The 24,224-nt window shown below is 55.2% G+C and overlaps 2 protein-coding genes across 11 annotated transcripts; one reads left to right on the top strand and one right to left on the bottom strand.

The window, feature by feature from the left end:
• Nucleotides 1–637: 637 nt before the first annotated feature.
• On the bottom strand, nucleotides 638–3,151 carry RPL8 (ribosomal protein L8). Of its 2 annotated transcripts, XM_060127349.1 has the most exons (6): nucleotides 3,053–3,151; nucleotides 2,672–2,818; nucleotides 2,450–2,591; nucleotides 1,983–2,201; nucleotides 1,064–1,179; nucleotides 638–835 (listed from the first exon to the last, which is right to left on the bottom strand). In XM_060127349.1, exons 2-6 carry the CDS (start codon nucleotides 2,807–2,809, stop codon nucleotides 677–679), a joined length of 774 nt encoding a protein of 257 aa, XP_059983332.1. In that variant the 5' UTR covers nucleotides 2,810–2,818; nucleotides 3,053–3,151; the 3' UTR covers nucleotides 638–676. The 2 variants fall into 2 exon arrangements, with proteins under 2 accessions (XP_059983332.1, XP_059983334.1); XM_060127351.1 differs by lacking the exon at nucleotides 1,064–1,179.
• A 4,417-nt stretch (nucleotides 3,152–7,568) lies between these two features.
• Nucleotides 7,569–20,345, top strand: ZNF7 (zinc finger protein 7). 9 transcript variants are annotated; one of them, XM_060127670.1, is made up of 6 exons: nucleotides 7,569–7,663; nucleotides 8,703–8,860; nucleotides 9,029–9,076; nucleotides 9,595–9,721; nucleotides 14,041–14,157; nucleotides 15,836–20,345. In XM_060127670.1, exons 3-6 carry the CDS (start codon nucleotides 9,074–9,076, stop codon nucleotides 17,617–17,619), a joined length of 2,031 nt encoding a protein of 676 aa, XP_059983653.1. In that variant the 5' UTR covers nucleotides 7,569–7,663; nucleotides 8,703–8,860; nucleotides 9,029–9,073; the 3' UTR covers nucleotides 17,620–20,345. The 9 variants fall into 9 exon arrangements, with proteins under 9 accessions (XP_059983653.1, XP_059983650.1, XP_059983646.1 ...); XM_060127663.1 differs by having other exon boundaries at nucleotides 7,593–7,663; nucleotides 8,700–8,860; XM_060127664.1 differs by lacking the exon at nucleotides 7,569–7,663 and adding an exon at nucleotides 8,169–8,186 and having other exon boundaries at nucleotides 8,700–8,860.
• Nucleotides 20,346–24,224: the final 3,879 nt, after the last annotated feature.

Here is a 24,224-nt window from a genome sequence, read left to right as displayed (position 1 = left end):
CCAATCGGCCTACCACTCACTCCAGTGGTCAGTTAGGCACACTGGCTTGCAGCTCCTGCTTTCACATCAGCTCACAAGGGGTACCACTAGGGGCAGGAGGCTCTGGCTGGCCTCTGGGAAGCAAGTGTCCTGGTCCTGAGGCACTGATGGGCCTCCACTCCCATTCTGGTGTCCAGTCTGCCCTGGCTCTATCAGCTTTGACCAGTCTATCATTTAGTCTGGGACAAGGTGCTAGTGGGCTATTGTCAAAAAGGAAGCCCATCTGTTGAGAAACTAGTCTGGTCCTTCCATTGCAAGGCAGCACCCCTGCTCTCCAGCCTGTGGCTCCAGGGACACCACTCTCTCACCCAACAGCACCCAAACCCTCATCCAGATTCTCCAAGTGCTCAAGACAAGTTAGTGAACAGAGGTCTGGGGGCTACACTCCTTGTGAGTGGGCTTCTCTGCTCCACGTGCAGGTGGTGGGGGATTCCAGGAGTCAAGATGTGAAGCAACCCAGCAGCCCCACCTTCTCTGTCCAAAGCTTCCACTGTTCACTAGTGCAACTACTTCATCTTCCTCCTTCCTCCCTATGTGGAACACCAAGGCACTCCTCCCAGCAGGGACCCTTCCCTCTGAAACCATGGAAAAGCGCAGCTCAGCTGTGAAAAAGACAAACTTTATTGAGCCCCCAGCCCTAATTCTCTTTCTCCTGCACAGTCTTGGTTCCCCGGAGACGCCCAGTCCGGCGGGCAGCAATGAGACCCACTTTCCGGCCAGCAGGGGCATCTCTGCGGATGGTAGAGGGTTTGCCGATGTGCTGGTGGTTGCCACCTCCGAAGGGATGCTCCACAGGCTGCGGGAAGAGGGAAGTGGTGTTGGGTGTGGCCCCGACCTGCCTTAGGAGGGCTTGGGGAAGGGTATAATCAACCAGCCTGTGCTTACAAACCATCACCGAGAGCCTCACAGTACAGATCCCCCACCACAGAGAAGAGGGAACACTACAGGAAGGAGCCTGTCCACCCCATCTCACAGCCCCAGTACACTGAATACCCCCACCACTGTCCATTTCTGGGCCACTTACATTCATGGCCACACCCCGCACACGTGGCCAACAATTCCTCTTTGCCTTATACTTGTGGTAGGCACGGCCGGCCTTCAGAATGGGCTTGTCAATGCGGCCACCTCCAGCCACCACACCTGTTGGAGACCAGGGACCTCAGGGAGATGTATCACACCCTGCCCAGCACTGGGGGACCTTCCCATCAGGCAGAGCATCCCCTGCTTGGTCCGTGCCAGTGTCCCACCCCCGTGTGTCATACAGCATCACACGTTCCCAGGAACCTCAGAAATGCCTCGAAACCATCACCAAGCACCAAGTCCCCTTGCAGCCTATCAGCCGACAAGTTTCTTCAGGCGCTGCAGGGTCGTTAAGCCAGGGCTTTATTCACATCGTCTGGAATGCCTGCCTTGATCCACGGTTCTCCAGGAAGTCGTCCCCTTTGCAGGGTCTGACACTGCACTCCTGCAAGCACCTCCCCACCCCAAACAGGACAGCTGACCCAGCCTGCCACTTCTCTGCCATTGTTTTGTTTATCCTGTGAGCACATCCTCAAGAGCCTCCCCCATGCAAGACTGGCTTTGCCACGTGGATTCAAAGATGTTGACAAAAACCAAAGTAAACAAACTTGGGTTCATGTGCTTTTTTCCTGGGTGCCTTTAAGGAAATCACACATATCTTGGTAGGATGTTAACGGGCAGGGATCACATAAGTCCAGGTTATCCCCAAGCGCAGACGAGTCTGCCTTAAGAGTCTCAGCGGGTTCGGTCTCATTCAATACCCAACCAGCAGTTAAGTAGGAACTGCTATGCCCACTTTAGAGCTATGCTCAAGCTTACACAGCCCACACTTCAGTGAAGCAGGCAGCTGGGTTCCAGGTCCCTATCTAGCTGCTGGCTGTCCACAGGAGACCCACAGCATTCAACCGACACCTTCCACTCACCGACCACAGCCCTGTTGGCGGAAGAGATGACCTTCTTAGAACCCGAGGGCAGCTTCACTCTGGTCTTCTTTGTCTCAGGGTTGTGGGAGATGACAGTCGCATAGTTCCCAGAGGCCCTGGCCAGCTTGCCCCGGTCACCAGGTTTCTCCTCCAGACAACACACGATGGTGCCCTCGGGCATGGTGCCCACCGGGAGCACATTGCCGATGTTGAGCTGGGCTGCAAGGGGAAGCAGCAGCAGCCGACAGTCAACAGCGTAAGGTGGTGTCCTAACCACTGCTTGCCAAAAACAAAGCCAGCGCAGCACTCCACAGCCAGCCTCCTCCTACAGTTCTCCAGGCACCCACCGAGTATGCGTGGCCAAGCAGGTCTGCTGCCTCAGTGTTCCTCCCCCGACCCAAGGCGTAAACCTCAAGGAACCGCAAGTTCCTCCCCACCGCCACCTTCCATCTAGGCGCGACACTCACCCTTCTTGCCGCAGTACACGAACTGACCAGTGTGGATGCCCTCGGCGGCGATGAACAACTCCGTCCGCTTCTTAAAACGGTACGGATCCCGGAAGACCACCTTGGCAAGGGGCGCGCCGCGGCCCGGGTCGTGGATGATGTCCTGCGGGTCGAGGCGGCTTGAGTGGCGTGGGTCCCGCCGGGCGCCCCACACCCCCACCCGCCCCAGCCCGCGCCCCGAACCTTCACGATGCCCTTGATGTAGCCGTGTCGCTCGGCGAAGTCCACGGCGCGCAGACGCGCGGCGCCCTTTCGGTGCTTCACATGCGCGCGGAACACGGAGCCGGCGCCCTTCCTCTGCCCACGGATCACGCGACCCATCGCGGCGGTCTGGGGGTGGCTCATGGTCAGCGGCCGGGCGGCCCAGGCACCCCCACCACCCCGACTTCAGGGCTCCCGCTCCCCCGGCTCCTCCCTCCAGGTCTCGGCACCCTTCGCGCCCCCGTCCCCGGCCGTGCGACCTGGCGCCTTCTGCAGAGCCGGCTGGGGTCCCTCACGGGCCCTAGGGCGCCGCATGGCGCCTGATGGCACCGGATGGCACCAGGCGGCACCAACACGTCCTACCTGCTGCCGGGCACTGCCGAAAGAGGAGACGCGGCCCTTGAGAGCCGCCTTATCTTCCGGGGTGGGGCCGAGAGCCCTTAACCTTCCGGCCAGGAGCGGCGGCCGCCACCGCAAGGCACGCCGGGACTTGTAGTCCTCTCGCGGGCGCCAGTGGCCCCTCCCTCGCGCCGGGGCCTCAGCGCAGGCGAACTGAGGTGGTTGGTCCCGCAGTGCGCAGAGGCTCCGGTGGTCTGGCGGGGATGCTGCTCTCCCGCCGCGGGGCCGTCGAGTGGGCGGGCAAGCCTACCAGAAAGGGAGCCTCCAGTAGGGCACATCTTTCGGGCAGGGGGCTTCTGGAGAAGTGGGAGGGGTCCTTCCAGAGAGGATCCCTGGAATTAGCCGAAGAGGCGGTGGATCCCCTGAGTGAGACCTGTCAGTAGGCGCGGACAGGGAGAGCTTAGTGACCAGGGCAGTGGGTGTGCAGGTGACGCCTGAGGAGGGAGAGCCAGCGAGGTAGGGAGAGAGTGAGGGCAGGGGTCTCAGGGAGCAGAGGGGCTTGCACTCAGGGCTCTGGGGTGGTGTGTTTGCACCAGTGCGGGCAGGTGGGTTTTGCAGGGGTGGAGGCCAGAGAGACATCAGGAGAAGGTGACAGGAGAGGGAAGGAAGGGTCCATGTGGCCACATGCTGAAGCCACAGGGGAGCACGAGGCGCCCGGAGAGACAGCCGACTCTTGGCAGAGATAGCTCATCCGGAGGCTGCACAGCGTACAGCAGGGCCAGGAGCTGAGGGGCACCGGGGCCGCCCTGGGGCAGGGTGACGGGCTCTGGGGTCAGCTCGGGATAGGCCTGGAAGACCAGAAGGGCAGAGGAAGAGTGGGATGGAGGTGGGGACAGTGCTTGGACTTGTGGGCTGTGGGGTCCCTAGGATGGAGTATGGGGGGGGCGGCCCTGAGAGAGGCAAGATGGAAACACCACAAACCCTGCCTTCAAGGGTCTCCGGTCCAAGTGGGAAAAAAGTTGAGTACAGGGCAGGAGTCAGACAGGAGCAGGTGGTGCCAAGGCCTCTCTGTGCTGGGCACAGGCCTGTCACCCGCAGCCCCTGCTGCCCACCTCCTCAGGCCCCCTCCGGCACCTCGTTCATTTTGCTCTCAGGACCCCAAGCCCCTGACCTCCTCAGGTAACATTTCCCTGGGGGACTCAGGGAGCTTCTGCTTCTGTTCAGGGCTTGGGGGTCTCCCGGTTCCTCCTGCCAGCTTTTGAGTCAAGCGAGGCTAAATCCAAAAGGCGATCCTGGAGGCAGCAAAGGACCTTAGAGCGAGGCTTTGGCACAAACCAACCAATCCAGAGCCCACACTCCCAGCTGTCTCCTTTATGAGACTCACACCCCACACCAATGTTTCCCTGCCCTACATCACCCCAGCGCCAGGTATGGGACAACTAGAGACCAACCATAACCTGATAACCTGCAGCCTGCTGAAATTATTCAAACACATGATTCTCAGCTTACTCAGCGTGCCTGCTCTGCCTTGCCCATTCTTTCCTGCGGAAACCCCAGTGAAGGCTCTGGGCCAACCTTCCCTCCCCTCTTTTGCCTCCTCACCAACCTAGTGCTTCCCTGTGTGGCCCCATGTGGTGTGCCCTGCCTCCCATTCCAGAGACCCGTGAGTATAAATGTCTTCCTTCACTTCCGAGTCTGCATGTCTTACCATCCCCGATTAAAAGAAACCCGAGGGGGAAAAAAAAAAAAAAGAAACCCGAGGTACATTTTAGCACACCATGAGGTTCCTGAGTGCTCAGGGATGGTGATGGCCTTCAGGGGCTCCGTCTGTTCCGGTTCATTGAAAGTGTTATTGCTCTGGGCCATCTACTAGACTACAGAAAATCTAGTAGATGGCCCAGACTGGCCTTGGAAACACAGCTCTTTGAAAATAATTTTTCTTTTGGCCGCACAGCTTGCGGGATCATAATTCCCTGACCAGGGATTGAGCCTGTACCCATGGCCATGAAAACGTGGAATCCTAAGCACTGGACTGCCAGGGAATTCCCAAAAATAATTTTTAAACTGGGCTTTTCCCCTGGGAACACTTACAGCTTGGAATCCCAATCGCAGGCCGGAAATAGCTGGAAAGTAATCTGGGTTGGCCCAGAGAAAGGGCACTGTGACCATTTGGGGAACCATGCAGGCCCCTGACATTTTAAAAAAATATTTATTATTTTTTAAATAATCTTTTTAAATTAATTAATTAATTTATTTATTGGCTGCATTGGGTCTTCGTTGCTGCGCACAGGCTTTCTCGAGTTGCGGCGAGCGGAGGCTACTCTTCGTTGCAGTGCGCGGGCTTCTCATTGCGGTGGCTTCTCTTGTTGCGGAGCACAGGCTTTAGACGTGCGGACTTCAGCAGCTGTGGCACACTGGCTCAGTAGTTGTGGCTCGTGGGCTCTAGAGCGCAGGCTCAGCGGTTGTGGCGCACGGGCTTAGTTGCTCGGCGGCATGTGGGATCTTCCCGGACCAGGGCTCGAACCCGTGTCCCCTGCATTGGCAGGTGGCGTTTTAACCACTGCGCCACCAGGGAAGTCCCTAAATATTATTTATTTATTTATTTATTTATTTAGGCTGCTCCGGGTCTTAGCTGCTCGTGAACTCTTTTTTTAGTTGCGGCATGCGGGATCTAGTTCCCTGACCAGGGATCGAACCCCGGCCCCCTGCATCGGGAGCACGGAGTCTTAGCCACTGGACAACCAGGGAAGTTCCCCAGGCCCCTTATTGTTAATAGTCTGTTTGCTCAGGATGATGGGACTCAGCCACGGAGGCCCTGGAATGGCCTGCAGTGGATAGAAGCAGTCTCCTTCACCCCACTCCTGGGCAGCACCCTCAGTGCCCTGGTACCTGCACCTCCCACACTGCCCAGATGTCTGCTGGGTGGACACTCTGGGCCAGGCTTTTGTGGTGGCTGAGATGGCTCTGTCCTCAGGGTCCACAGACCCAAGCATCAGCCCTGGCTCCCCCTCTTGCTCCCTGGGTCATTCTTACCTTGAGGGGGCCAGGCTAGGGCCCAGGTTTGCCAGCCCCTCCTCTAGATGGAGCAGTGTGAAGACCCTCCAGCAGGAAGTCTCCCAGTAAGTAGATCAGGACCACCAGTGAGCTCAGGGTACCTGAGCGCTTGGCTGGCGATTAAGGTTAGGAAGCAGGCATATTCCCAGCCCTTTCCCATTCTCCATTCCTTCGTTTATTCATACTTTGCACAGATGCTCTCTGAGCGTGAGCAGGGAGGATGTGGGGACGGGAGAGTTGAGTTCGAGCTGGGAGGTGTGGGGTGGGAGCGCCGGGACCATGCCGCACAGGGGCCCAGGGAGAGGAGCTAGTTCCTCCGAGCGTACTTGCTTTTCTCTTCCACCTCCCCTAGGAGTCGGTCCGGGAGCTGATTCTGACCATTTCCTTACTTTGGTTTGCACCAATTTCACAGTGGCTTTGCCTGGGACCCCGGGATTTGGATCGTCGACAAGTCGGGTGTCAGGGCCCTCCCCGCGAAAAGCTCTGCGCACCCTTCCCCCGCCCTTCCCTCTCCAGGGCTGTCCAGTGTGAAGAGCTCCAGGGACCGGGGCCGCACAAAGCTGAGGCCTCCGAAGACGCAGACAGCGTCCTCCCCAGGGCTGCAGGGACCTGGGGAGGCTCCTGCTGAGTTCCAAAGAAGTTGGGGTGCCCGCCCCTACACACAGGACAGCGTGGATCTGGGAGAACACCCAGAACAGGTGGCCCCGGGGGCCACACGAAGTTGGGGATGGGTGGGAGCGCAGCGAGGAGAAGCCTTGACCTGACCTCGGGGTCCCACCCCATCCGGTCCCACCCCATCCGGTCTCTCGGCAGGTCCTGGGCTGTCCTGCTGCCCCGAACCCCGCGATGCACCCAGGGACCCCAGCCCGGAGTCCCGTGTGACGACCCTCCCCTGGGCCTCTCCTTCTCCTGGTGGACCTCACCCTTTCTGGGGCCCTCCCAGCCTCATCTCTGAGCTGTCGGTGCCCCGCCGCACTGCGGTGACCTCCGCCTGGACCATCTGCCCCACCAGGTGCAGAACACCTGCTCTTTGCACACGGCTCTTCTGCGCCCCCAGCAGGCCGTTGCCCCGGACACGGCCTGGGTGGGGGTGTCTCCGTAGTCCTGGGGCCTCGAACGTGCCCAGCGGGTGCGTTCTGCTATGGAAAAACCAGCACATAGAACCGGTGCGGGGACCAGCGCCCTCGGACTGGTGACCGGAGGTGCGCGGGATCGTCCCCAGGCGAACTTCAGGCTCTCCGCCCGCTTCGCCCGGGTCCGCTCCCCGACCCCAGGCCAAGAGACACCGGGCCCAGACCCACGCCTTTCCTGGGCCCCGGCTCCGCCCTCCCCGTACTGTGACCCCGCCCTTTACCGGACTCCGCCCCGCCCTCTCCGGGCTCCATCCTTTCCCCGGCGATCTGGCCCCGCCCGTTCGCCGGCTCCGAGGCGGGGGCGGGGGCCGGCTGGGAACCACCGAGTTGGCCGAGCCTCCGAAACGCCCAGAACGGCCGGAAGGCTGCGGGGCAGAGCGGCCGCGGGCGGCCGAGGCCCATTTCCGGCGTCGTCCCGCGGGTGGGTCCTCGAGCGGCCCCGGGGAGGGTGAGTCGATGCAACACGCGCGGATTAGTGTCGGGGCGCCGCACGTGCTCTTCGCCCTCGGGCGGAGAGGCCGCCTACCAGCCCCAGCGCCCTCCCGCCTCCGACTCTGCAGGCCCCGCGCTCCCCGGCCTCTCCGCGGGGAAGCGCGGGTGGCGCGGGCGGCTCTCTAGAGCCCGTGGGCGCCTGGCGGGGTGGTGGTCGAGCCTCGGCCGTCTTGCCCGGCAGAGGTGGGAGGCGGGAGGGGGAGTCCCGCAGATCCGGTCTCGCGGCAGCCTCGTAACCTTCCCGCCGGTTCTAGGCCTGCTCCAGGGGCATCCTTGCTTATCCTACCTGCATAATCATCTCTCTCTAGGGCCCTCTTTTTCCCTCCCTCACTGTCCGTCGAAGGCCTAGACTTAGTGAGGGTGACAAAAAGGGCTGTACCTTGGGGGAGTAAGATATGTATTTTCTCTGAATTCTGGTTGCCGCTAAGGGCCTGCGATTCTCTACAGGGGACCCAGGATACAGCACTGGCCAGGCCCAGGTGGGGACCCACCTGACAGTGGTCACTGCTGCCTTAGCCTTGCTGCCCTCACGGCCTGGGGCTTCGGCCCTCAAGCCGATTTGAGAGCCAGAAGCTCCCCTAGGAAGCCCGCTTCTCATTCTGACCTCCCAGAGAGATGCCTGGGGAGGGGCCAAGTTTATATACTGGGGTTGGGGTGGGGTCCTGTGCCCACTCCTCTTGTCCCTGCAGTCCGTCCTTCCGGTTCCTGTCTATTCGAGCCTCCAGTCGCATCATGCTTCCTCTTGCGGCCCCACAGGCTCATTCAGCCCCGGTTTTTCCTGCCTCATGCCTTTTGCACACGTTGTTCCTGCTGCCTGCGGTGCCCTCCCCACCTCCATTACCTTAGCCAAGTTAGCACCTAGGGGAAGTGACCCATCAGACTAAGTCAGAATTTCCTCGTTTAAGTGCTTTCAGAGTTTCTTGTGCTTCGGTGCTATTATCACAGCTGTAATTTTGCATTTGTTTTTGTGGTCACTTAACTCTCTTCTCCAGTAGACTGCTCCGTGAGTGCAAAGTCTGTGTGTACTGTTCACTACTGTATCCCCATTGCTTGGTTGCGCACCTGGCACCCGTGGCAATCACCCATTACATGTTTGTGGAGTGATTCATACATACTACACACTCTGAAAGATGAATGGAGCTTCGGGGGGCAGGTACTCAGGTGCCATGGCGACTTTGGCCCCGCCCCAAGTCCCTGCCAGAGAACACCTGGGGTTGGAGGTAAAGGATGGGGGAACGTAGTACCACGCCCCTCGGTTAGCCTGGAAGTCAGGGGTTGGGGCCTCCAGGATACTGATCTCTGACCTTTTCGTTACTTCCAGCAGGTCTCTGGGCCGGGACACGCGGATCCCCACCCACGCAGGCGCATGGTAGGAGTCTGACTTCCCCCGTTCCCACCCTCGTTCTGGGAGGGCCCCTTCCTCCTCCTTTGGGCACCCTCCCTGCCCACTGGGCCTGGACCTAGACCCTCCCTTGGCTCCACACTGTGACCCTTGCCGGTCTCCGGCATGCCCATTGCCAAGGTAGTGAGCAAACACCTGCCCAGACAGGGCCCTGCCTGAGGCTCTCTGGGGAAGGTTGTATATCACCGTAGTCTGGGTCCCTCCCCCTTCTCCATACTGTCCCTCCCCTTGATTTTCTTTTCTTTTATTATTATTACTGTTTTGGCCACACTGCGTGGCTTGTAGGATCTTAGTTCCCTGACCAGGGATCTAATCTATGCCCCCTGCAGTGGAAGTGCGGAGTCCTAACCATAGGACCTCCAGGGAATTCTCTCCTCCCCTTGATTTTAGAGCCAAAGGGGCCTGGTGACTGTCTCACCCAACCTTGTGGTCCATGTGCCTGAGACACCCAGGGGTCCCTGGGGGACTGGTGTGTGTCCTTTCAGGAGGCTGTGACGTTTGGTGATGTGGCTGTGCACTTCTCACGGGAGGAATGGCAGTGTCTGGACCCTGGCCAGAGGGCCCTCTACAAGGAGGTGATGCTCGAGAACCACAGCAGTGTGGCCGGACTAGGTGAGGCTTCATCTGGACACCCTTAGCCCCTGCGTCATCGGTCAGCACCCACCTAGCCAGGCCTCTGTTATATATATTTATTTATTTATTGTTTTATTTTATTTATTTTTGGTTGTATTCAGTCTTCGTTGCTGCGTGCGGGCTTCTCGTGGTGGCTTCTCTTGTTGCGGAGCATGGGCTCTAGGCGTGTGGGCTTCAGTAGTTGTGGCACGCGGGCTCAGTAGTTGTGGGTCACGGGCTCCAGAGCGCAAGCTCAGTAGCTGTGGCGCAGGGGCTTAGTTGCTCCACGGCATGTGGGATCTTCCTGGACCAGGGCTTGAACCCGTGTCCCCTGCACTGGCAGGTGGATTCTTAACCACTGCGCCACCAGGGAAGCCCCAAGAATCCTTTTTTATCTTTGTCCACACACTGAGCTGTTTCCCCAGCACTAAACAATCCATCCTTTCCCGTTGATTTGTAGAGCTGCCTTTTTCATATGTGTGATGGTGTGTTTCTGAGCTCTGGTCTGTTAGGGGGCAGCTCTCTGCTTTTTGTTAGGTTGTTCTGTTATTAGTATTACTTTTGATTGCTTTGGTTTGTGGCATGTTAATACCTGGTGGGGCAGCTCTCGCTCTTTATTCTTTTTAAAATTTCACTTACTTACGGCTAACAGAGTAGTTCTTTCGTGTAAGTTTAGAATAAGTTTGAGTTCCTTGAAAATTGCACTGGAATTTTTATAGGGGAGGGGTTTGAATTTGTAGATAGTGTGAGGAGAACTGGCACCTTTCTGTTAACTGTTCCCACCCAAGACCGTGCATTGTGTCTCCATTTACCTACTTACCTCTGCAGACGTTATTAGAGTGTGGGCATTTCCTCCACAGTGGTCTGGTGTTTGATCTTCAGTTTAGGTTGTTTTGTGAATGTATCATTGTTATGTTATATTTCTAGCTGATTATTGCTGCTATAGAGAAATGCTCTTGATTTTGGAGGATAGACCTTGTATTTGGCCACTTCATTGGACTCCCTGCTAGTTCTGGTATCATGTTCTAAGGAGGGGCCTGCAAGTGAAAGCTTGGTGTTTTCCCTCCTGGCCCCCATGTGTCCTGATCTTTAGCAATGGCCAGAGCGCCCGTGCTGTTAGGAGTGCTGTGGCCATGCTTGTTTTGTTCTGATTTTAAAGGGAATGCATGTAACTAAGGACAGAAGTTGGCTGAAGAGTTTCGGTGTTTTGTTTTTTGTTTTTGGCTGCGTTGCCGTGCGCGGGCTTTCTCTAGTTGCGGCGAGCGGGGGTACTCTTTGTTGCAGTGTGCGGGCTTCTCATTGTAGTGGCTTCTATTGTTGCGGAGCACAGGCTCCAGGCGCGCGGGCTTCGGTAGTTGTGGCTCACAGGCTCTAGAGTGCACACTCAGTAGTTGTGGTGCACCGGCTTAGTTGCCCCGCGGCATGTAGGATCTTCCCGGAGCAGGGATAGAACCCGTGTTCACTGCATTGGCAGGTGGATATTTCAAATTCTTTTCCTACATTAATTGAGATGTCCATATGTTTTTTTTTTTCTTAGCCTGTTAGTCTAATAAGTTACATTGGCATATTTCCTTATATTCCTGGAATAAACTCTACTTAAGTCATGATATTTACATATGCATTCTGATAACCTTTTGGACTCAGGTAGTCAGTATTGTATTTTGGATTTTTGCATCCCTGTTCCTAAGCCAAATGGACTTGTATGGTTTTTTGTTTGTTTGTTTTTTCTTTTTTGGTGAATTGTCATTATATAGTTTGACATTTTTTGCATATAAGTTTCATAAAATGAGCTGGGAAGCTTTTGCTGTCTTTCTTAATTTCTGGAAGAATTTATATAGATGGAATTAATTGAACCTTCGAGTTTTTGGTTGAACTCACCTGTAAAACCACCTGGGCCTTGGGCCCTTGGGGAAGGAAGGTCTTTGACTGGAATTTACGTTTTATTAATGCCTCATGGTCTATCAAGCTTACGGATTTTCCCCTGTGCCAATTTTGTCATTTCTAGTTTTTGTACAGATAGATCTACTCATTCAGATTTTCAATTTTTTTAGCGTGTATTTGTTCGTAATACTCTTTATTTTTAATCTCTATTATGTTTGTGTCCCTTGTTTGTTTTATTTTTTGCAGCATCTTTTCACTGTGTTGACTGTTATTTTTTTAAAAAAATATTTATTTATGTTAGCTGCACTGGGTCTTTGTTGCAGCACACAGGATCTTTTCGTTGTGACATGTGGACTCTTAGTTGCAGCATGCGGACTTCGTAGGTGTGGTATGCATGTAGGATCTAGTTCCCCCACCAGGGATGGAACCCAGGCCCCCTGCATTGGGAGCACAGAGTCTTACCCACTGGACCACTAGGGAAGTCCCTGTGATTGGTTTTGCCACAAGACTATGCTTTTTATCTTTTTGAAGAACCAGCTTTTGGGTTTTTTTGGGGGGAAGGGGTGCTCTTTCATTGAATCTTGCCCACTTTTGTTATTTTCTCCCTTTTTATTTATTTGTGTTTGCTGTGTTGTTTTGTTTACAATTCCTTGAATTTAATATTTACCTTTTCTGTGTTTATCATTCTTGTTTCTTTTTTTAAAAATAAATTTATTATTTAATTTTAATTTTATTTCTGGCTGCATTGGGTCTTTGTTGCGCGCAGGATTTCTCTGGCTGCGGTGAACGGGACTACTCTTCGTTGCGGTGCATGGGCTTCTCACTGTGGTGGCTTCTCTTGTCACGGAGCACGGCTCTAAGCGTACAGGCTTCAGTAGTTGTGGCACAAGGGCTCAGTAGTTGTGGCTTGCAGGCTCTAGTGCGCAGGCTCAGTAGTTGTGGTGCACGGGCTTAGTTGCTCCATGGCATGGAGCCGGACCAGGGCTCGAACCCGTGTCCCCTGCACTGGCAGGTGGATTCTTAACCACTGTGCCACCAGGGAAGCCCCCAATCATTCTTGTTTCTGGTCAACATATTTTAAAATGTGAAATTTTATTTGTAAGTACTGCTTCAGCTGCGCGCTACAAATTTTGACTTATAGTAAATACAATTTACTTACAGTAAATACCACTTAGTAATTCATCATTTCGTTTTCAGGTAGCTAATGGTTTTGAGCTACTTGTTGTGGTGGCTGTCATGTCCAGTTGCATTTAGTTCAGGTGCAGTCTGTGGTATTGTTCTGTGGCCTGTGCCTGATCCCCTTCCTGACTGGCCCAGGGATGTTTCTCTGTGAGCATTGCACATGTGCTTGGTAAGAACACCTGTTTCATGTTGACTGTGGGTCAACTCAGGGTCCTGCCATCACCTGAGACTTCGACCTAGGCTCTCTCTGCCTGCCCTTCTCCATCCACACGGCTGGAAACCTGAGGTGTGCTCCAGCCAGAGGGCTTGGCCAGCCCTTGGATGGGCTGGGAGCACATCACACGGCTGGCCCACAGCATGGGGGCTGGCGGCCCCAGAAGGCAGGTGCCAGGTGGGTGCCTGCAGCTCTCCACCCCTCTGCCGAGGCCCCCCAGGGCTTTATATGAAGACTCGAGGCTGGGGCTTCTGGGTGACCATTGGACTTCACACCTGATTTTTTTTTTAATTTATTTTATTTTATTTTTTGGCGGCACCACGCGACGTGTGGGATCTTAGTTCCCAGACCAAGAAGTCAAACCCGTGCCCCCTGCGTTGGAAGCACGGAGTCTTTTTTTTTTTTTTTGCGGTATGCGGGCCTCTCACTGTTGTGGCCTCTCCCGTTGCGGAGCACAGGCTCTGGACGCGCAGGCTCAGCGGCCATGACTCACGGGCCCAGCTGCTCCACAGCATGCGGGATCTTCCTGGACCGGGGCATGAACCGGTGTCCCCTGCATCGGCAGGTGGACTCTCAACCACTGCGCCACCAGGGGAGCCCAGCACAGAGTCTTAACCACTGGACTGCCACGGAAGTCCTCACACCTTCTGATTTAAAATCCATTTTGTTTGTTGATTTGTTGTTGTTGTTTGTCTTGTTTTTTAACCACGTCAATCTCTTGGGGTGTCCTTGCTCTCGGAACTGAGGGACTGAGGGAAGTGCTGGCAGTGCCTGGCTTCTCTCCCCCTGGGCTAGAGCTGGCCTGTACTAGGCAGATTCGTGTGACAGGGCTCCCTGGGGATCCTGGCCCTGTGTGGATGGAGACAGGGACAGGCTGGGAGTCCAGGAGTTCCTCTGTGTCCAGCCTCAGGAGGCGACAGACCTGGACAGAGAGGGCCCCTGTGCCCCAGTAGCCCCCAGCCCTTCACTCCTGGGAACAAGGGAGGGCTGAGCTGCACTCCCAGCCACACCAATGCCATCTCCTCCTCTGCCGCCTCCACAGCAGGATTCCTGGTCTTCAAGCCTGAGCTGATCTCCCGGCTGGAACAGGGGCAGGAGCCATGGGTCCTCGACCTGCAAGGAGCGGAGGGGAGAGAGGCAGCCAGGACCTCCCAGGCAGGTGAGGTTTCCGGGCACAGGGTGAGAGGGCTGCGGGCAGGAGGCTGGAGGCAGACCCCAGGTGCCACCCACGTGGGCTTGCTGGGCTGCCTGGGAATGCCATGGGGTGGGTCCGGAAGTGTAGACGGGTGGTGGGGCAGCCTCAGGAGAGACTGAACTACAGAAAAGCGAGGGCACAAAACACCCACGCATTATGGCAAAAACGGTTTGTTTTTGAACCACTATTTGCTCAGTTTGTAATTTTTTTTTGCCGGGGGGGGTGCTGCGTTGGGTCTTTGTTGCTGCACGCGGGCTTTCTCTAGTTGTGGCGAGCAGGGGCTACTCTTCATCGTGGTGCATGGGCTTCTCATTGCAGTGGCTTCTCTTGTTGCGGAGCATGGGCTCTAGGCACGTGGGCTCAGTAGTTGTGGCACTTGGGCTCAGTAGTTGTGGCTCGCAGGCTCTAGAGCTCAGGCTCAGTAGTTGTGGCACACAGGCTTAGTCACTCCGTGGCATGTGGGATCTTCCCAGACCAGGGCTTGAACCCATGTCCCCTGCATTGGCAGAACCACTGCACCACCGGGGAAGCCCCTGTAATTTTACTAATAGTCTTACTGAGCTCAGGTACACACATGTGGCTCTAAGGGGAGCACTAAGTGTGGCTCTGAGCAGCTGTCCCCTCCCTCCGCCATGCTCCCTCTGGAACTTCTTGGGGCCCTGGGTGACCCCAACCTCTCAGATAAGGCTCTAGGGCTGTGTTAGTGTCCTGGGGTTGCTGTAACAAAGCACCACGAACTGGAGGCTTAAAACAGCAGAGATTTACTGTTTCTCAGTTCTGGAGGCCAGATGTCCAAAATCAAGGTATGGGCAGGGTCATGTCCTCTATGAAACCTGTAGGGGAGGATCCTTCCTGCCTAGTCTAGCTTCTGGGCCCCAGGTATTCCTTGGCTGGTGGCCACATCACTCCAAACCTCCATATGGAGGGCAGGCAGCGTAGGTGGACCCTCCAGAAACCCATGGGAAGGAGGAGTCAGTATGGCCAGCGGGTGTGGCTGCCTGGAAGCTGAGGGGCAGACTAGCAAGGGATGCGGCCAGGTGTGCATCAGAGGGCGTGGCTTGGCGGCAGCTGGATGCCACAGGGTTCAGGCCTGGGGTCCTTCTCAGAACCCCACCCAGTGGACAGCTGGAGGCCCAGTTCTCTTGGGCTCACCACCTGTGTGCCCCTCAGCAGCTCTTGCACCTCATTTTTCTTGGTATCTAACATCCCTCTATTCACAGTTTTCAGTCTCTCTTTCCTCCTCACTCTACGTTCTCTGCAACCAGGAGCCTCTGACCTCTCAGCCTAGCCCTGCCTCTCACTAAACCTCCCACCCTATCGAGCTCACTTTGCTTCTTTGTAGATTTTTCCTCATGCTAGTTCCACGTGGGAGGACCTTGCCCCCATGTAGGAGGGAAGCTCTTTGCACTCTGCCAAGTACACTGTAACTGAATGAGTGCATAAAATGAAGTATGAATGAAACCAGATTTTGAGAACTGTCAAAGGCATTGACTTCTTGTAGCGTCTTTCCATGTGCTCAACGCAGACTGTCTGGGAGGGGGCTCAGTCCCAGGGGTGGTGTGCACCCCTGCCCCATCCTCCAGTCTTTGTCCTTCCTCTGAGCACAGGGGATAAGCAGCAGTTTACTTCCTGTTCATTTCAGATTCTACAATCGGGACCGAGAGTGAGCAGGCCTGTGAAGACATTGACCGTCTAAAATCAGAATCCCATGTGGTCATGGTCAAAACCCCGTCCCAGGACTTTCCCCAGAGTCCTGGCTTTGGAGATGCCTCTGATCCCGAGGTCTGTTCAGAGAGTCAGCCAACCTCCCTCTTCCAGAAAAACTGCTTGAATATAGGGACTGTGGCTCCCAGGGAGACCTTCGCTGAGGAAGAGGCCCAGGGGTGTGGCGAGTGGGGGAGTGGTGGCCGCCTGGGTTGTCGACGTGATCAAAGTCAGGGGTCCTTGCGAAGATGTGACATCTGTGGTAGGAGTTTCCGATCTACTTCAGATGTCTCTCTGCATCAGGAAATTAATACACAGAAGAGACCTAACAGCTGCCAGGAGTGCCAAAAAAAATTACCTGATTGCTTACAGGGGAGACATCTGAGTACCTTGCATGGCGAGAAGCCGTATGAGTGTGAGGAGTGTGGGAAGGTCTTCAGGTTGTGCTCACAGCTTACTCAGCATCAGAGGATCCATACTGGAGAGAAGCCGTTTAAATGCACCGAGTGTGGGAAGGCCTTTCGTCTGAGCTCGAAACTCATTCAGCATCAAAGGATTCACACTGGGGAGAAGCCCTACAGGTGTGAGGAATGTGGAAAAGCCTTTGGTCAGAGCTCTAGCCTCATCCACCATCAGAGGGTCCACACGGGAGAGAGGCCCTATGGCTGCCGGGAGTGCGGGAAGGCCTTCAGCCAGCAGTCTCAGCTGGCCAGGCACCAGAGGACCCATACGGGAGAGAGGCCCTACCCATGCCAGGAGTGTGGGAAGGCCTTCAGCCAGAGCTCAACCCTAGCTCAGCACCAGCGGATGCACGCTGGGGAGAAACTTCAGCTCCCAAGAGCCCCGGATAGCCCCAGCCTGGTTGCACATCAGAGGTTGCATGCTACCGAGAAACCGTTTAAGTGTGACGAGTGTGGGAAGGCTTTCCGGTGGGTCTCCCGCCTTAGTCAGCATCAGCTGACGCATACTGGAGAGAAACCTTATAAATGCAACAAGTGTTCAAAAGCCTTTGGTTGCAGCTCACGGCTTATTCGCCACCAGAGAACTCACACTGGAGAAAAACCATTTAAGTGTGAAGAATGTGGGAAAGGCTTTGTCCAGGGCTCACACCTAATTCAGCATCAGAGAATTCACACTGGAGAGAAGCCCTATGAGTGCAGTGACTGTGGGAAGGCCTTCAGCCAGAGCTCAAGCCTCATTTACCATCAGAGGATCCATAAAGGGGAGAAGCCCTACGAGTGCCTCGAATGTGGAAAAGCCTTCAGTATGAGCACACAGCTCACAATACACCAGCGGGTGCACACGGGGGAGAGGCCCTATAAGTGCAGTGAATGTGGGAAAGCCTTCAGTCAGAACTCCACCCTTTTCCAGCACCAGATCATTCACGCTGGGGTGAAGCCCTATGGATGCAGCGAGTGTGGGAAAGCCTTCAGCCGGAGCTCGTACCTCATCGAGCACCAGAGGATCCACACTCGAGCCCAGTGGTACCACGAGTATGGGAATACTCTGGAAGCTTCTACCCACGTGAGCCGTAAGAAAGTTAATACTGTAAAGAAACTTCATAAATGTAATGAATGTGAAAAAATATTCAGATGGCGTTCGCATCTAATTATACACCAGAGAATTCACACTGGAGAGAAACCTTATAAATGTAATGAATGTGGCAAAGCTTTTAATAGGAGCTCAAGACTTACTCAGCATCAGAAAATTCACATGGGATAGACCACTCATCTTTACGAATGTGTATAAATGTGAATAAACCTACAGCCTTAACTTATTATGGGATCATTTATACTGACGGTTTAGAATGTTGTGAAAGATTCAGAATTGCTCTCTTAGGAGAGAGAACATCCAGATTCACATGAGGTATATGTTTATTTGCTGGCATGTTTGACCTTCAGTAAAGCCCGTGTCCCTCACATCAAGGTGCACATGTGTAGCATTTGAGTTCACAGAGGGAAGACCCCAGGTCCTGCGGACGAGGAAGAGGCATGAGAAAAGCCCCGTGAGCCCCGCCAGACGAGTGGGTTGAAAGAAGTTACCCAGGACGTCTTCCTTAAGCACCAGGTACTCAGACTGGCTTCAGCAGCAAGATATGCTCACTCGTGTCCGCGGGGCCCCAGGCAGCGTGGCCGGTCCCCCTCACCTGACTCCCCCGGCAGGGCCTCTGGGGAGGAGCTGGCTCCAGCAGCAGTGCCTGGGCCCGGGGACAGTGTCACTGGCCCACCCTACGTCCAGAGCCCAGCTGCTTCGGTTACAAGGATCAGATGCGCAGCCCTCACTGGGATTCCCAGCCCGGCCCTCAGCATTGCAGGAGACTCACCTCAGTCCCGAGAACACCACCAGAGGCTGGGATGTGTGTTGTTGGCTGCTGCTGGCCAGACGTCCTCAAAACTCCAGCCACGGGGACTGCCCAAACTGGGGGGTCTGCGAGCAGACACACGAGCCCGTGCCTTCTCACAGGCCTGAGGACGGTGGAGATGCCTGCTCACCAGGATCAGTGTGTCGGCGTGGTCTTGTGGGCCCCACAGGTCCCAGGGCAGAGGGCCCCACGGGTGCTGAGCAACGGGTGCGTGTGAGCGAGCCTGCCCCGCCCACATCACCTTCTCCCTGGGTTTTCTCTGCCAGCCCAGCCTGGAGAAACAGCCAGGGTAGAGTGGTCAGGGCCCTTGGTTTCTTGGCACGGGTGGAAAGAATGTGCAGGGGAGATCACCGCTCCGCCCACCCCTCTGGTGAACCTGACTGACAGGCTGGGGCTGCGGAGCAGCTCACAGAGCATCTCATCAAGGCCTGTGAGCCACAGGATGAGGCTGACATGTAGCATCAAGTCCAGCCCTGCTTGGGGCCCTGGACTCGGCAGTGGTGACTCGGGACCAGGTGTGTCATTTGCACAGGCTGCCACCCAGGACCACCCCCCGAGACCTGCCAATCTTTGGTGCCATTGCCAATAATCACAGGCCAAGGGCGGCCTGCCACAGAGAAGCCACTTCTCCCATGTACGGACAGGTGAACCTGAGGGACATAGGTCACTTCAGGATTTATTGCAACACGACTTGGGTCACCATCACACTGGTTGGGTGAAGCCCACATCGCCTTGTGCGACATGGCCCAGAATCAGCCCATGGGTTTGTATCAGGGGAAACTGCTGCTCCGTGTGTACTGGAGGGCCTGGTGGGGCTGGGGACAGTGGAGTTCAGGGTGGCCGAGTTCACGTGAGTTTTCGTTCTCAGCACGTGGACAGGGACTCAGCCCCACGGCAGCTCAGCCTGATCTGCCAGTTCACCTGACAAAAGGTATGACATGTTCTCAGGTTGCAGTGTTGTCTCTGGGGATGAGGATCATCCCCCAACCTGCACCTTCGGGGGTGTTCCCGCCCTGGGCGGAGGACACCATGCAGTCATTGTGCCCCTGCAGCAGCTGTAACCCCATCTCCCCGGCCGTCCCCTGCTCCACCCAGAGCTTGTGTCTGAAGGGTCGGTGCGAGAGCACAGGGACTTCTACAGACTGTGCAGAGATCATGTTCCCGCCTCGGCTGGTGTGCTCAACCAGGTGGTCACCGCCATCAGAGCCGGGCAGGGTGGGCACGTGTGAGTGGGCTGCATCTTAGGCTTTGTGAGCCACCCAAGGATGGGACAAGAGTCAGGGTCCCGGTGCTCGTGCCACACGCGCCCTCCACTGGCGCCTGGTGCCACCATGTGCTGGAAGGGCCTCCCGAGGCCCCGTGCTCTCGCCTTCTGGCTCTGTGAGGGCTGTTTGTCGCTGGGTGTGCCGTCCCCACAAGGGATTTGTCTCCTGGCCACTTTCTGGTAATGATGGACAAAGGGGTGGAAGGCCTCTGGACTCCAGGTTCTGCACTGGGTAGGATGCTTCTGTTTTCCCCTAACAGCACTTGCAGGCTGGCCAAAAAGGGCCAGAGGGACCAGCCTTAAATCTGTTTCAGCACCTGGATTCTTTCTGGATCAGCACAGTCCTAAGTCGGGCTGGCTGACTGTGTGGCCCGTGGGCCAAATGCGGACCTGTGCCCACATCTGTGAGGCCTGCTGATCAGCCTGAAGGCACTGGGACCTACACGGCCCCCAGAACCTGAGCCAGAGTCAGTCCTGTAAATGCCCTCATGTCCAGGAACTCAATCACAGACAGCCAAGGAGTAAGGCAGCTGCTTGAGCTGTAGCCCATCTGACGCTCCGCCTTCTGGCTCCGCCTCTTGGCTCCGCCTCCGAGGGCCCTGTGGGCTCCTGAGCGCTTCAGCTTTTGGTGCTGCTCCCGACCCATGGTTGCTCGGATCAGCGTCAGGGTTTTAATGTGCCTGCTTTTACCTTTTATCAGGCCACGAGCTAAGCGTGGGTTAACGTTTTTACGTGGTTGGGGGGGAAAGACTATTTTGTGACATTTGAAAATTATATTGAAATCAGATTTCAGTGTGACCAAATAAAGGTTCTTGGAACACAGCTGGGCCATTTGTTTGCCGGTTGCCTCTGACCGAGTGGCAGTCCTGCCTCGTTTACTTGGGTAAAAACTTCATGCCTCCAGCCTTTGAGGGATTATTTTTCCTCTCTCTTCTTAGTGTGCTTTGTTCACTTAAATGTCCCAATACAACCAAGAATTCAATAGAAATACATCTCAAGCTCTGCATTCCAGTCTAGAATATCGACTGCAGAAGTACAGGGTGAGGAGTCATTTCTTAGCTGAGTCCATGTGAAAAAGATGTGTAGTATTCGTGTGTCACCTGGCGAGACATTGTGAGTTCAAACTACTGCACAGGTTTGAGATCCCAGAGCACAGGAAAAGCATCTGCGCACATCAGACGCTTTGCAGGGAGGGAGAGGAGAGGGCTGCCTGCCGGGTAGTGCAAGTTCTGGACTATTCTGCTCTACTTTCAAGCTATAGCTCCCAATTTGGGGCTTCAGTAAATGCAACACTAAACTCATTTTAAGAATTTCCGGGAATTTCTGGGCGGTCCACTGGTCAGGACCCATCTTTCACTGTGTGCGGGGCCAGGTTCAATCCTTGGGGAACTAGATCCCTCAAGACGCCCAACATGGCCCAAAAACAGAATTTCCAGAACTATTCCAGAGTAGATTTTAAAATACTTCGGGTTTCTCTTTTGGAGACAAATTAAACCCCTAATTTTGACCTGAAATTGCTTTTTGTCTCAATTATCAGATTAAGCTTTGATTTATGACATTTTCAGCATTCTGGAAGCTTCACAAATAACATGGGGTGTGTGTGCAGAGCCCAGGTGGGTTTTCACATCCCTGTGTCCCCTTGTGTGTGTGGCTTGCACTCAGAGCCTGGGAAATGTTTGTTGAATGAATGAATGATGCATTTGGGGCACATCCAGGCTTTGAGGCGAGGCTTCAGAGGCCCACAGAAGAGAGAAAATTCTCCAGCAAAAAGAGTTTCCACAGAGATCTAAATAAGGTCAACACAGTTGTAATTTTCCAGGTGCAAACATCTGTACAAGGTCTTGTTCTTGCCTGGGGACAGAGGTGGGTTGGGCTGGCCCCTGCCCTCAAGTCCAGGTCTGGGGTAGAGACTGACCGCAGGTGAAGGTGGATGGTCCCTCTGCAGCCTGAGGGAGCCCTGCAGGCGCACAGGGAAGTGTAGCACTTAGAGCCACCGCCCACCCCCCAATTGGTTTTGTACGGCCCTGGAGCTGAGAATGGGTTTTAAATGGTTGAAACAAATTTTGTGATGTGAACTTAAAATCTCAGTGTCCACAGGACATTTTTATTGGAACATGATTATGCCCATTGGTTTAGATGTCTCTGGCTGTTTCTGAGCTACGATGGCAGAACTGAGAATCATTATGACCTGAAAAGCTAAAATACTCTCTGGCCCTTTAGAGAAAAGTTAGCCACTCTCGACGCAGGTGAGAAGGGCCACCACTGCTGGCCCGCAAGCCTGTGACCCGCAGTTGGAGGGACCTTCTCAAGCTGGATCACGTCTGCCTCCCCGTACCCACGGTGAGGCCAGAATCTGTGAGCGGCCTGGAGGCTGGTGGCTCTCATCCCCTGGCTCTGTCCAGCCCCAGGAGCCAACAGTCCTGGGAACAGCCTGCTGCCCATCTTCTCCGTCTCATGAAAGCCACTTACCACCTGTATGCCTTGTGTCACTGTTTGCCCATGTGTCCCTCCTTGAGACAGAAACATGAAGGCTCACAAATGAACAACCCAGAGTTTGCAGTATCAGAGCTGTCAAGAGCTCCTCCGAGGGCCGAGGCAGGGCTCTGCGACCCTCTCCTGGCTGAGCAGCTGGAGAAGCGGGGGAAAGGGCTGCCCCACAGCCGCTGTGGGAGGGGCAGCGCCGTCAGGGCCACCACCTCCAGCCTCCTGAGGATGGAGATAATGTTCTGGTCCTGACGTTCCTGACCAGTGACTTAAAAGGCACAGACGGTGCCTTCTGGGAGAGGGGGAGGGAAGCAGGTGAGCGAGCAGAGCTCTACACCCCCACTTGCTGGCTGGGACGCCCCCGAGGGTGGAGATGGGAGCAGATAGCGCCGTGTAGACACGGTGACTTCAAGGGGCCCAGGGCCCTCCCAGTCTGCCGACCCTCCAGGGCGTAGACCAGCAGGGTGGACACACCCACAGGGCTGGGGAGACAGAGCCAGACAGCCCCCGCCAGGAGCACAAGGACAAGGGGGTCTCTGCCGCCTGATGGGCAAAAGGGTGTGCAAATCCTGGTGCTGACTCGCGGGACTCCCAGCCTCAGTCGGAAAAGCACCCCTGCCTGCCAGGACAACCGAGAGGGTCCCTCGGGAAGGGGGTGTGTGCGTCCCTGCCAGGCACGTGACTTAGAGCCACGGCGTCGCAGCTACGGGGCCACTCCGTGGCAGCAGGGCTCAGAGCACCTGCTGGGGCACGTCGGCCGGGCTCGGACCCCAGGTCTCCGTTCCCGGTTGCACTGGCCCAATTTCGCTGCGGTAACTGGCAAAACAGACGCCCCCAAGCCCGTGGCCCTCGACCCTAAACGTGTGTCCTCACTCTGGACACAGCAGCTCAGGGCACGGGAGCCGGCACCAAGAGCCTGCCCTGCCACCAGGTTCGCATGCCCACAGAGTCGGCGGACTAAGGACAGGTGGGGAGGGAAGGCTGGCGGAGAACGGACTGCCAGCTCCCCCATCAGCTGTGTGTCGTTAGGCAAGACGCAAACCTCTCTGCGCTTAGTCACCCGTGAGGCGGAGAGGCCTCGTGCCTGTGAGTTAATGAGTTAACACGCGCCCGGCAGAGGGCCTGCACCTGGTGGTTCCACCTGTACCTTCTCTGCGCTCGGCTGGGGCCTGGTCGACAGCGTCTAGCCTGTAGGGGGCGCTCGAGGTGGTGCTTTGGGTCGTTAGGGACATAATACCAAGGGCTTTAACATGATCACATTCTTTTAAAAAAAAACTTTATTCTTCGCTGCGTTGGGTCTTTGTTGCTGCGCGCGGGCTTTCTCTAGTTGTGGAGAGCAGGGGCTACTCTTCGTTGTGGCACGTGGGCTTCTCATTGATGTGGCTTCTCTTGTTGCAGAGCACAGGCTCTAGGCAAGCAGGCTTCAGTAGCTGTGGCACTACAGGCTCAGTAGTTGTGGCGCACGGGCTTAGTTGCTCCGCAACATGTGGGATCTTCCCGGACCAGGGCTCGAACCTGTGTCCCCTGCATTGGCAGGAGGATTCTTAACAACTGTGCCACCAAGGGAAGCCCCTAAAATGATCACATTCTTTTTTTACAACACTGTGTTAAGAAGCCAACACAAAAGTCTACACATGGAATGATTCAATGGGGAAAGTGGTCACATTCTGCCTCCTCTGTTTCTACTTCTAAATAGTTTTAATATAAAATCCTTCTACCGTTTCCTATTGACATCAATGATTAAAATTTTTTTTATTGAAGTATAGTTGACTTACAATGTTGTGCTAATTTCTTGTGTACAGCAAAGTGATTCAGTTATATTCTTTTTCATATTCTTTTTCATTACAGTTTATCTCAGCATATTGAATATAGTTCCCTGTGCTCTACAGTAGGACCTTGTTGTTTGTCCATTCATTATATACTAGTTTGCATCTGCTCATCCCAAACTCCCAGTCCTTCCCTCCCCCACCCCCACGGCAACCACAAGTCTCTTCTCCATGTGTCTGTTTCATAGATATGTTCATTTGTATCGTATGCATTTTAGATTCCAAACATGTGATATCATATGGTATTTGTCTGACTTCACTTAGTACGATAATCTCTAGTTGCATATCTAGTTGCATAACATCACTGATTTTTTTTTTTTTTTTTTTTTGGCCGTGTTGGGTCTTCGTTGCTGCACGCGGGCTTTCTCTAGCTGCGGAGAGCAGGGGCTAT

This window comes from Lagenorhynchus albirostris, chromosome 17, assembly GCF_949774975.1.
Source record: "Lagenorhynchus albirostris chromosome 17, mLagAlb1.1, whole genome shotgun sequence".
In the NCBI taxonomy this organism is placed as follows: Eukaryota; Metazoa; Chordata; class Mammalia; order Artiodactyla; family Delphinidae; genus Lagenorhynchus; species Lagenorhynchus albirostris.
Note: the sequence above shows the minus strand (reverse complement) of the source record. Positions and strands in the feature narration are given on the sequence as shown.